The sequence below is a fragment of the Rattus rattus genome, chromosome 13 (genome assembly GCF_011064425.1).
Source record: "Rattus rattus isolate New Zealand chromosome 13, Rrattus_CSIRO_v1, whole genome shotgun sequence".
Lineage (NCBI taxonomy): Eukaryota > Metazoa > Chordata > Mammalia > Rodentia > Muridae > Rattus > Rattus rattus.
In genome coordinates, this window is record NC_046166.1 from 12,807,732 (window position 1) to 12,820,492 (window position 12,761).

At 51.2% G+C, this 12,761-nt stretch overlaps 1 protein-coding gene across 1 annotated transcript in view; it reads left to right on the forward strand.

The window, feature by feature from the left end:
- The window catches only part of Ell (elongation factor for RNA polymerase II), a 47,327-nt gene that overhangs the window by 15,724 nt on the left and 18,842 nt on the right, over positions 1–12,761 (forward strand). Inside the window, exon 2 of the mRNA XM_032918775.1 lies at positions 12,360–12,407. Within this exon, the coding sequence (XP_032774666.1) occupies positions 12,360–12,407 (48 nt within the window). The remainder of the gene's footprint in view (positions 1–12,359; positions 12,408–12,761) is intronic.

Genomic DNA, 12,761 nt, shown 5'->3' on the forward strand with positions numbered 1-12,761 from the left:
TGAGCCTCAGCTCCCTTGAGTCTGGAGCACATGGAGCATTGATGAGGAGTGCCTCTCCACAAGACACACTTGTGGGTCCTGTGACATCTAAGCATCTGCCTATGGGATCGATTCCAGTTTTTGGGGACCATTCTGGAACTTGTGTTCCCACAAGGCCCTTTCCTCCCTGGCTGGCACTGTGTATGTTGGAATGGCCCAGAAGCATCCGGTTATAGGCAATTGATAAGCCAGTATTGAACTCAGGAGCTTGTGGCCACACCCCTCTGTAGAGACCCCCAAGTGTCTCTGCGTGGTGTACTAGAGTCCATCCTTTCCCCAGGGTTGGGAAAGCAAATAGATGTGGCTGTGTGCATGTTCACCTACATGTGGAGTGTGGATGAGTGGGAGGCCATGGGTGTTCTGATGCAGCTTTGTGTTTAGAGTCTTTAAAGCACTCCAGAGATAGGGAGGGCTATTCTTGGAGAACCAGCCAGCAGGTCACAGGATGCAACTGTGCCTGTGGCTATGGGTCAGAGGATACCAGAGCTATATATGTGGTCAGTGTCGTTGTCACCCTAAAGATCAGCCCATTTTTGTCTGAGACAGATGATAAATGGATCCAAAGAGAAACTTGAGGAGTCCAGCCTGCAGTCCTTCCTGCCATCCCCATAGCTGCCCCCACAGGTAGATTTGCAAGTGCTGACAACACAGGGACATAGTTCACAGCTCCACCTCATATGCTGGTATAGCAGATAACCTACCTCACTTTTTGGCCAGGTCGGGCCTCCTTGCCCTGGCTGGCTTTGGGTCAGAATACAGCCTGCCTTAGGAGGACTGGAGCGTACAGTGTGCTCTGAGTGTCTCTGCTCACTCTCTGAGCTTCAGCACGCATTCTGATCAGACCCTGACAGCATGACTATCAGTGTGTGTCTCCTACACTCAGGCTCCTTCAAGAACCCTAAGCTCAATGACTGGGCAGGGGCCCAGGCTGCTTTTGACCTCCTGACCCTGCTGTCACAGCCAACAGAGTGGCTGGAGTGGGAGGGGGTGGGTTCATAAATGTGGACATTGTAATTGGTTCTCTGTGCTGGGCTTTGGTCATCTTCCTGAAGCAATGCCAGTTGGCCGATGCTTGACATCAGCTTCTGCACAGCCTGACTGGAGATCAGGGTGTGTCACCCCAAGAAAGGACACGAGGGGACATGCAGCCCGGGACAGTCCCTCTGATACACTCTCTACTGATGTTACTGCGTATGCAGGCTCTGCTGGCCACGGTATTGGGACAGTGGACAAAAGTTCCTTGCAAGGGAAAGTGGCAGCAGAATGAGTCTGAGCTCAGCAGGTGTGGCAAAAACCCCACCACCACCACACACACACACACACACACACACACACACATAGGGGTGACTAGAGCAACCTGAGTGCCTGGGGCTTAGAAGAGAAATGCCAATGTCCCTAGCTGTGAGACAAGGTGGGCAAGCACTTACACACTTCCTCCTCAGGAGGGCAGTGCTGCACCTCCTGTTGCTAGGGTGACCCGTGTGCAATGGTCATGACTTTCTGACTTCACAACTCAAGGAGTACTGTGCCTGAGGGCCCTGAAGACCTGTCCATTGGGGGGGACACCAGTGCCTGTCTTTATCTGTAGTTGGTCTCTTTGCACTTGCATTTGAGGAGGGGCAGGAGCAGGAGCAGGCTTGAAGCAAAGTGGAGCCTTGGGCTGGCCCAGGGCCCCCAGCTCTCTGGAGGTCAGTCTGGGATGTGCTCAAGGAAGTGCCCTAGGGAGGTCAAGGGTTGTGGCTGAGTACGCAGGCCTGCTGGAAGGCAATGGGGTTTAGCAGAGTTCTGAAGTTGCATGCAGATCATGAGTGGGCTGAGTTGCAACATCTGGGTAAGATCAAATGGCGTGCTGGCCTAGCTGGGGTGGTCTGGGACAATAGAACTTGCTGTCCTATGAGGCTGGTTCCTCACACCCTTGTCCAAGCCCCTATCTATGCTTGTCCTGTGACTGAGATTGGGGGTGTCTTTGAAGTTAAGAGGGGGTAGCCTAGCAACTGTCCTGATAGAGTGGCAGGGCCCCATGGTGAAATAGGCCTATGTCTGCTCTATGTGCTTAACAATGTCTGGAGCCACACCTAGATAATGTTGTGGCTATGACTTTAGTGGGGTGGTGGGTAGGACATGTGGCTGTTGAGAAAGCTGCTCTCAAGGAGCTGTGTGGATGGTTATTTGGGAGTTTAATATAAAACTGGTTTTTCAGTAGTGTGTGGTGGTGTACACAAGTGGATCTTTGTGAGTTCAAGGCTAGCTTGATCTACATAGTGAATTTCAGAACAGCCAGAACTATATAGTGAGACCTTATCTCAAAAAAAGACAAACCAACAACAAAATACTAGTAAAACAATAGCCTTCTAAAACTAGTTTTTGTTATGTTCTAAAGAATAGCTGGGGGTGGAATCATCCTGTCATCTCAGGGAGACCAGCTTGAGCGACCCAAGACCCTTCTTTAAAAGTGAAACAAGAAAGTCAGAACATTCATAGCAGGGGCCACCCATATGGGAAAAGTGTGCTCAGAGTCAAAGGATATGCCCCAGGCTGACGTGGGCAGAAGGTACAGCACTAAAAACTTGACTATCATCATCCTTATCGTCCAAAACCAAATGCCCTTTCCTGACAGTAAAGGTGTTTGTGTGTGATGTATGTAAACATGACTGGAGGGGTTGGGCACACTGTCCTGGCAGGTGGGAGCTGATACAGAAGGACCAAAGGTCCAGGCTAGTCATGGTTAGATAGCAAAACTTGTGACTTTAAAAAACAAAAATAATAAAATGTAGGGTGTGTTGGTCAACTTGTCTTCTTGGCATTCTAAACAGAGAGGCACGAGGATTGCCAAGCACTGAAGGCTGGCCAGGTGCAGTTCTGGGTCAGCAAGACCTTCCAGAGCTAAGAAGACAGCAGTGGCCAGCTGTGGAGCCCTGGACTCTGTCCAGTATCACATAACAGGGCATGGGGCAGGGGTCCTGGCTCATTCCCAGCTACACAGTAAGTTGGAGGCCAGCCAGGAATGTGTGAGACCTGCTCACATGAAAGGGTGAGTGTAGTGCTCCTGTAAGAGATGGACAAGAAGGAGTCCCATGTGACTACCTGAGGCAGAGATTAGAGTAACAGTCAACAAGGGAAGGACACTGGGTGTGGTTGCTTCAGCCTGCTACAGCCCAGTGACGCGGATCCAGGACAGAACAGGTTTTGGTGTTTGGAGCTTCCAGGTCAGAGGCATTTGTTATACAGCCACAGATCCCACACACTGCGTGTGACCCATGGACACAACTTCTCAGGAACAGAAAATAAATTGGAGGGGGCTTGACAGCAGGGCTGGGCTGGGGGTATGCAGTATATGGCCACAGTGCCCCTCCCCCCCCCATGTCAGGGCTGCAGGAGGGTGGTGGTTTCTGCTGGGTTGTGTCCTCAGTTCCAGCTTCTAAGAGTCTTCTTTGAGGTCTCACTGTAGGAGCTTTCTGGGTCCCTCCTTGAGTTAGACGTGCCTACTGTAGTTCCACCAAGTGCAGCAGGCTCAGCAGTTTGCCATCCATCTGCCCCATCTGACCTGCTCAGGTGGTCAGGGGAACCTCTGAGAGCCACAGTTATGGGCCTGCTTCCCAAGCCCCAGTTGCTCATGGAGGCGCCTTTCCCAGCAGGGTCTACAGCCTTGGCGACCACACTCATCATTCCAGGAAGCTGGGGGAGGATTCCTGAAGGACATTTCCCAACCGGCTGGGCTTTACTGGAAAGGGGCAGCAGCCAGGAGGTCGTTGGCCAAGACTCAGCCCAGGCAGTCCCTCTCCTGCTTACAAGTCTTTGAGAAAGCAGCCTGTGGCCTGGTGCCCCAAGGAGTGCTAGAAAAAGGAGTCTGCGCCCTCCCTTCCCTGGTCTCCTGTCCTGGGTCAGGGGCAGGCAGTGGATGGAGGAGAGACACACTGCTTAGCAGGATTGACTCCTGGCTCCAGGAAAGGGCAGTGTACTCTACCATCCTCATCCAGCCTTGTCTGGCTCTAGATATGACCCATCCATTTTATATGGACTCTCAGCTCTGTTTCTTTGCAGCCTTAGGACTAGCATCTTAGACTCAGCTCTGTTCTTCCAGACTTGGGACCATTCCACAGCATACTGCCCAGCTGGAACAACATATTGAATTGTGGTCTATATGTATTTCAAGCACATGGCAACCTTTTTTTTTTTTTTCTTTTTAAGATTTGTTTATTCTGGGGTGGTAGTGGGTGGAAGGCAGAGGCAGGTGAATCTCTTTAGAGGCCAGCCTCATCTACAAAGTAAGTTGCAGGATAGCTGAAGGAGGATTAACAGTGCCCAGGCTTCTTGGTGGCTGTGACAGCAAAGTCCGTGTGGACCACAGGAGAGACCCTTATTCAAGAAGAAGAAAAAGGGGAGGGAGACGAAGAAGGACAAACAAGGGGCTCAACTGGTAGAGGGATCACCCAGCATGTGTGAGGCCCTGAATTCCATCCCCAGCACCCCATAAACTCGGTCTGCGATCCCAGCATTTGGGAGGTGGAAGCTAGAGATCAGATTAGCCTTGCCTATGTAGTGAGTTAGAGGCCAGCCTAGGCTACATTAAACTGCCTCAAAACAAATAAGAGGGGTCTGGAGAGCTAGCTTCAGTAGCTAAGAGGATCAGCTGTTCAATCCCAGCATCCACATGGTGGCTTACAGCTGTCTGTAACTCCAGCTCCATGGCATCTGACACCCTTGTCTGGCCTGCGCCCATACTAAACAAGCACATGGTGCAGACATGACAGGAAGGTAAAAGCACCCATACACATTGTTTTAAGGGGCTGGGGAATGGCTGAGACTGAGAGCACTGCTCCAGATGGGGCCTTAAGTTCTGGCACCCACATAGGGCACCTCCCAGTATGCAGAGCTCCAGGCTCTAAATCCTTCTGGCTTCCACAGGCACCTAAATACACAACCTACATCCACATTCAAAAATAAACAAATTGGTTTTCCTCTTCTCTGTTTTTCTCCTTTTTTTTTTCTTTTCTTTCTGGTTTTTTGTTTGTTTGTTTGTTTGTTTTGTTTTGTTTTCATAGACAGGGTTTCTCTAGTGCTAGCTATCCTTGAACTCACTCTGTAGACCAGGCTTGCCTCTGCCTCCTGAATGCTGGGACCAAAGGACCACCACTGGCCTACATGAATAAATCTTTTTTTAAAAAAAGTTGCCATGTGCTTGAAAGGCATATAGATCCTGTCTGAGTCAGGGTTTCTATTCCTGCACAAACATCGTGACCAAGAAGCAAGGTGGGGAGGAAAGGGTTTATTCAGCTTACACTTCCATATTGCTGTTCATCACCAAAGGAAGTCAGGACTGGAGCTCAAGTAGGTCAGGAAGCAGGAGCTGATGCAGATGAAGGGATGTTACTTGCTGCCTTGTTTCCCTTGGCTTGCTCAGCATGCTCTCTTATAGAACCCAAGACCACCAGTCCAGGGACGGCACCACCCACAATTCTTCATCACTAGTTGAGAAGATGCCTTACAGCTGGGTCTCATGAAGGTGTTTCCACAACTGAGGCTCCTTTTTCTGTGATAATTCCAGCTTGTGTCAAGGTGACACACAAAACCAGCCAGTACAGACCCCAATTCAATTTGGTGGTCATGGAGACATGTGGCTTCAGCTGGGCAGCATGTTGTAGAAAGGTCCCCGTCTGTCATCCAATAAAGTATCCAAGGTGGTCAAGACACTAGCTTCCCTCTGACTGCCTAGGTACTGGCGTGAGCCTTCCCTACCCAGGCTCTGCAATGCTCACAAAGGTATCAGTCGGCCTCAGCCATACTTCTGTAAACTGTTGCCTGCCTTAGAGCTTGCACAAACTTCCTGTTGTCTCACCAGCTGCCCTCCTGAGATGGCCCTGTGTCCTGATGGGGGTGGGGTGGAGTGGGTGTCTTGGGACTAGACTGCATTGCCCTGTCCCAGGAATGGGTCAGTGCTGATAGCATACAGGCTCAGTGACCAAGACACTCATGTCACTACCCCACAGGATCTGAAGCCAGCTGACTCTCAGCCAAGTTTGGGCTGTGCTGCCTGGGTCAGCCAGGTGCAGCAGAGCTGTCTGCTGTAAAAGTAACTTTTATTTGCTAGATTGTAATTGTGGTCTAGGAGGCAGTAAGCCTCCCTCTGCTAACCTAGCCCTAGCCCTGGATGCTTCAATATAATCTTATCTAGGCCTAGAATGTTTTCAGCCTCTAAGATATACTGCTAAATGAGAACAACCTTTCTAGTTCTTTCTGTCCTCTGGCTAGCTGGTTTAACTCAGCTGTTCTGACTAAACTCCTCTCCTAATTGATTCAAACTTTCTTCTCTCAGCTTCTGACTGGATTGTTCTGCTTGGCCTCAAGCTGTCTCTAGCAATTTGTTCTAATCTTCTAGCTCCTTGATCTCTGGCTCATTCTGTCGTCTCCTGTCTAGCTTGATCTCTCTTCAACCTGTCTCTGTAAAACTCTCCTGGTAAAACAGTCTCTGAACTCCATGAACCGAACTGCCACAAACTCAGCTCCATACACTGCGCCTTAACTTAGCCCACAGAACCACCTGAACAGAACTGGCTACAACTCAGATCTGCATGCCTGTCTCCTGGGACGAAAGGCGTCTGTATTCCAGCCAGATTACACAGACCAAGAAGGTAAACTTTGGGTGTGATCTCTTGCCAGACCAGCTGTGTTCTGAATTAAAATTCTTCTGCAATCAACCAGGTGCAGGGCCCTGCTGGAGTTCTGGCTCACAGCTGTGTCCTTGGCTTCAGCAAGCTTCAGAAGTGACACCTGTCCCCAAAGAGTATGGTTGTCACTGTTGCCTGCCCATAGCACATAGTCAGGCTTGTTACTCTGATGGGATCAGGGAGGATGTCACCTCCAACCCAGCCTAGGCATGGTGCTATGGCCACCTTACCCATAATTTGCCCTCCAGCACCCACCAGGGCCTTCGGGCTACCAGTGACTTCCCACATCCGCCAGGAGTCCGTGTAGAAATTGAGGAGTTCATAGGAAGTGACATCGGCTGTCACCTGGCCCACAGGACTTTCTGTCTTGCTGTGGAGGTGGTACCACACTGTGGGACCCTGAGGACAGCAGCCAGATGGAGAAGGAACCCTAGACTAGGGCAGGGCAAGCATCCTGCCAGAATGCCCGGCTGTCTTACACTTCCACGTCACTGCTAACCCAAGCAGGGCAGGAACCTGGAAGTCAGAGCTGACGCAGAGGCCATGGAGGGGTGCTGCTTACTGGCTTGTTCAGCCTGGCTTGCCTACAGCCCAGTCTTATAGAGGCATTCCTTCTCAGATGACTCCAGATTGTCTCAAATTGACACAAAACTAGCTAGCACCAAGCTGGAGAGATGACTCAGGTTAAGAACACTGACTGCTCTTCCAGATGTCCTGAGTTCAATTCCCAGCAACCACACGGTGGCTTATAATCATCTACAGTGAGATCTGGTGCCCTATTGTAGCGGGTGGAACACTATATACATAATAAATCTTAAAAAAAAAAAAGCAGTCAGCATAATTGACCCCTTATCAGTTTGACATTTTCAAAATCACATCACTGTTAAGCCATAACCTTTCCTTTCTTTTTCTTTCCCAAGATCACATATTGGGAAAAACCAACCCGAAGAACTCTCACTATCTGGTATCTTTGCTCAAGATTTTCTGGGCTCCTCTAAAGGGCTTGGATCACTTCTCTTACTCTGCCACGTGGCCCCATATACAGAGACTATCTCCTAGGGACAGCTTCACTCCATACTGTCCTTGGTGGCATCTCTAAAATACAGGGCCTTCTACTGCAAATGGGCCACACTTTCACCAATAGGCTCTCCAGGACTCCAAGCCTGGTACAAAGTGCCAAGCCTCAACTGCTCTCCATGCTCCCTCCATGCCTTCAAAACCAGTACCACCACCTGGGCGTCTCTTCACGTAGTTTAGCTGCCAGTGCAAGCGTACTATATTGGCCACTTTTGGAACACAGCTTCTGTGTTCTCATCCTGGGGAAACGTCCTAGATTTCAACTCAGTGAAGCTAGTCTCTTCTTAATCACAGCTGATTATTCAGCCCTGTGACCATCATCGATTGGCCCAGCAAAGTGATGGTTTTACTTACTAGTTTTGGTCTCTTGTTAATCACAGCCAATTCTTCAGCTCCAGCTGATCAGACACCACGGCTTGTTCACACAGAAGGCTTGGTAGAACCTTCCTTCCTTCTGAAACTTTATAAGCCAGGAGTCCCAGCATCTGCATTGCTCTCAATTCTTATGTTCGATGGTATCTCACTGGATAGCCTTGCCTCTCATGTGTGACCAGTTTTCTTTCAGTCACTGGCCTTACAGAACTCTGCAAAGGCCTACTTAGTGAGGGGAGCTAAAGGAAGCCACCCCTCAAAGATACATTTCACTCTCTGGCTGTCGACCTAGATGCAGGACTTTGAGGGTTCCCCTGCCCTGGCCCCTGCTACCTTGATAGGACATACTGAGAACCAGGGCTGGGTGTGCTGCTCTGTCTGCATGGTTTCCAGGGGAGGCATGGTGGACCCCAACATGGGTGGCTTTTTGTTCATCTACCTGCTCACTTATTTTGCCTGAGTGGCCTGTGCTTGGTACCATACGCTTGGCTGGGTGGCGGTGTGCAGGTGGACAACAGAGATGCCTGTCCCCTGTTTGTGTGTAGAGGAAGCTGCTGTGATCACCTGTAAAGGCCTCTCACAGCATGGCATGCAGACATATTGCTAGGAGTCCTGTGACCCTTCAGGGTGCTGCTGAGCCATGTGTAGGTAGAGAACAGATGCCAGCCTTAGCCATAGCACCTTGCCTTCGGTGGCAAGGCTGTGTTCTTGTTCTGGTTTGGTTTGAGACAAAGGCCCAGGCTGGCCTTAAATTTTCGAGTCACTAAGAATGACTTGAATTCTGACCTCCCACTGTCTCCAAATGCTGGGTTTACAGGTGTGCATCACCATGCCTGACTCCGGGTTCCTTCTTTCCCAAGCCTTCTGGAGCAGCCATTGGCACCACATAGCCTGCCTGAGCTGCCATTACACAAGCTGTGGTCCAGTGCAGAGCCCCCAAGCTCTGCCATTCCCAGACTTGACCTCCTGCCCAACTAGTGCACTGGTCAGATTGGAGTAGGGCTGATGCTGGAGCTGCCTAGACCCTCAGCAGCCCGAGGGTCCTGATTGTAGCTTTCTAGACCTAGCTGAGAGGGTTGGGCTTTATTCCAGAACGTTCTTAGTTGTGCCAGGTGTGTGTGTGTGTGTGTGTGTGTGTGTGTGTGTGTGTGTGTGTGTGTGTGTGTGTGTGTGTGAAATGGACCTCCGATTGCAGCTGCTTCAGGGTCAGAGGGTCCTGTGGTGGGCGTAGCGGGAGTGGGTGATTTAGAACACAAGACACGCTCTCTCCTCTTCAAGATGTAATAAACGCTTTGCTGCAGGAAAAAAAAAAAAAGAACACAAGACACCTTTGCAGAAACCTAACCCCTCTGGCCTCTCAAGGCCTTTGAGTGTGTGCTGTGTGAAGAGATTTGATGTGAGGGACCTGCTGTCCTCGTGGCCTGTCTGCACTGAGAGGTGACAGCCAGGGCCAGCCAGGCTATTGGGTCCCTCCACCAGACCACCTGCTGGGCTAGTGGCTGGCGCCATCAGAGTAGCTCATCCTGGTCACCTGTTTCCCCCTAGACTGGCTCACTCAATGGGCCTCCAGCTGTCAGACACATGGGCCAAGGCAGTGGTGAACAGCTGTGGTCCTCTGTTGTGGAACACTGAGCAGTGCCCCTCCTGGTCTGTTTTTGTTAATCTGTTTTCACTTTGCAAAGTCACTGTGACCTTTTGACAGGTGTGGGTCATGATGGCATCCTGCCCAGAGGCTGTTGGCTTTTGAGACAAGGTCTTGCTCTAAAACCCAGGCTGACCTGGGCCTCATCATCCTCCTGCCTCAGCCTCCTGGATGCTGGTGTACCACCATTCACAGCTTGTTCTGTCTTTTCCAAGCCTGTCCATACCTGTCCACAGCCCTCTGGGGAGCTGTAGTCTAATGACGATAACATGGATAGGCTGGCCACTCAGGCAGCTGCTAGGCGGGGCCTCTTGTCCAGGTGAATGGCTTGTTGTTGACATGAAGGGCCCAGCCTGTGTGGCCAGGAGCCCAAGTCTGTGATGGCAGCCAGGTCATATGGGGACAACTACTTGGGGTCAGCCATCCCAGTTCCCGAGGAAGGCTGAGTTCCTAGGTGTCTCTGACCCTGTCCTCTGAGACAGCTACAGAGGACTTGCTCCATAGAGCAAGGGCCTGCTCAGCCATAATGCCACTCTCAGAGCTGCCCCTGGGCTGTCACCCCAGATTCCATGTATATCCTGGAGGATGTATTTTTTCCCCCCTTGTTCCCGGCACTTAGCAGTCCTGCTGCATGCTGGATCCTGTGCTCTGCTTATGCACTGTCCTCTGCAGAGCTTGGCCCTGGGGGTGGACATGGGCTAGGCCTTGCACCTGCTATTTCTTCCTGAGCACCTTCTAGGCCTCAGGCCCAGTTGGCTAGCAGGGCTACCTGACTTGTCTGTCTCCTTTGTTGTGAATGGCTCTTGTGTCTCTCAAAGGCTTCCTTTAACATGTCTTTGCCATTTATGGTAAGATATGGCTCCAGTGGCAGACCAAGCATGTATAATAATTCCGAAGAAAGTAGGGGGATAATGAAAGGCATTTTCCATCTGTTCAGGAATCTGTACAGAGGGTGTTGCTCTGTAGTCCCTTCATCCAGAGACCTCTGCATAGGTAGGCAGTGCACACTGCCACAGAGGCAACTCCCATAGTAGTGCCTGAGGGATTTTATGGTTTGAATTTTCAGTCAGTGTCTCACACAGCCAAGGCTGGCCTTAAACTTCTTATAATGCCAAAGATGGCTCCAGGTTTTGCCTCTTCCTCCTAAGCATGGAGAGTCACTCATGTTGCCTGTGTAAATTCTCCTGGTGTCCCTAATATGGCATCCCCAGGTGTAGGATGGGGCTGGGGTAGACTCAGTGAAAAGTGTGCACCTGGTGTGCCCAGCATCACACAAGACTGAACACCCTGTTCAACATGTGCACACTTGGTTCTCACCTGGGGGCGGGGCTGCCACCTCTCCCACCTGCTCATGCTTGTGGCTGTGGATGTCTCACCTTGGGCTGCACACAGCTACTCTGTCAATTTGTCTTATCAGCACCTGCCGTTCCAAAACTCTCTTGTCCTGTCTGTCAGAAGGGCATTCCAGCCCTTTGTTCCTAAGGGCTTGACCAGAATCTGGGCTTCTGATGTGACCACTGGGTAGAAGGTTGGGTCCTTGTGTGACCGCACCCCCTCTGCAGGGAGCCTCACAGTGGTCCTCATGCATGTTGCCTCTTATATGTGATCCCTGTGTGAAATGATGTAACAAGGTGGATGCACGTGTTTTGTGTCATGGCTAAAGAGCTGACCCAGTTGTGAGGAGCTGACCCTGTGGAACGTATCTACTGGAACGTGACTAAGGGACTCTGAAGACAAGGAGGCCTGTGCCTTCACCCTGGGGGCCAAATGTGTGCCATTTTGTAGGGCCACAGGCTGCCTCACCACCCGTCCCCTGGCTGACTGTTCCTGCCATGCCAGCTGGTGGTAGTGGTTCTGGATCTGGCCCCATGTGCAGCATGCCCTCCTCTGTACCTCTGTGTGCCTCGGGAGCTGACCTGCCTTGGTAGGGAGGCATTGTCATTGAGCTGTATAGTCTCATGTCTGAGGGGAAATGGAGGGCACAGGAGCCTTCCAACAGCAGCACCCCTGAGGAGGTGGGCTGGCCCCAGGGTTTGCTGGAGCAGACTGGAGGACTGTGAGCAGGCTGCTCTGGGCTGAAGCCTTCATGCAGGTCTCCTTTAGAGGCTGCTACATAGACACAGTGACCAAGCCCCTAACCAAACCAAAGGGCTAGCCTAGACAGGTGTTTCACACCAACCACAGCAGGAGTGTGATGCGAGCCTCAGCTGGGTTCATGGGCTACATCTGGTAGAGTGTTCTTTTCTGGGAACCAGCCTTGTGTGACCTGCTTCCTCTTCTCCCTGGGAGTCACAGCCTATGACAACATCCAGGGCTCTTGACCTGGGTCTGCTTCTGTGACTTTGGTTCAGGCAGTTGGAGGAACTCCTACTGACCCTTTAAAACCCTGTGGGTGGGGTTGGGGATTTGGCTCAGAGGTGAGCGCCACCTAGGGAAGCGCAAGTTCCTGGGTTCGTCCCCAGCCCCGGAAAAAAAAAAAAAAAAAAAAAAAAAAAAGCTTAAAACCCTGTGGGTATAGATTGTCTATCTGTCCACTGAAGCTCTCCCTTTATGTTCTCTTTTAGGACTCTGTGTCTCTGAGACCATCCATCCGATTTGAAGGAAGCCAAGGAGTGAGTACTCCCTGCCCTGACACACATGAACTGTGGAAGAGGGAGGCCCAGGTGGCTGCCTGCCTGCCTGCCTCAGTTGCCCAAGCCAGCCTCCTATGCCCAGTAAAGGTCATGTGTGAGAGGAGGGTGATCATCTCACAGTAATCCTTGGGGTGCCCTCTCAAAGGTGGATGCCATTCCAGACGGGGGTGGAGGGGTGGGATTGCTCTGTATGAACCACACCCACCCGTCCTCACCACCTTGTGGTTCTCAGGAGGGAGACCAGGGCCTGCTACATACCAAGAACAGCTCTGCTGCTTAGCTACAGCCTCAGGCCTTTATTTTAGTTGCTAATCTGTTGCTGTGAGGAGACAC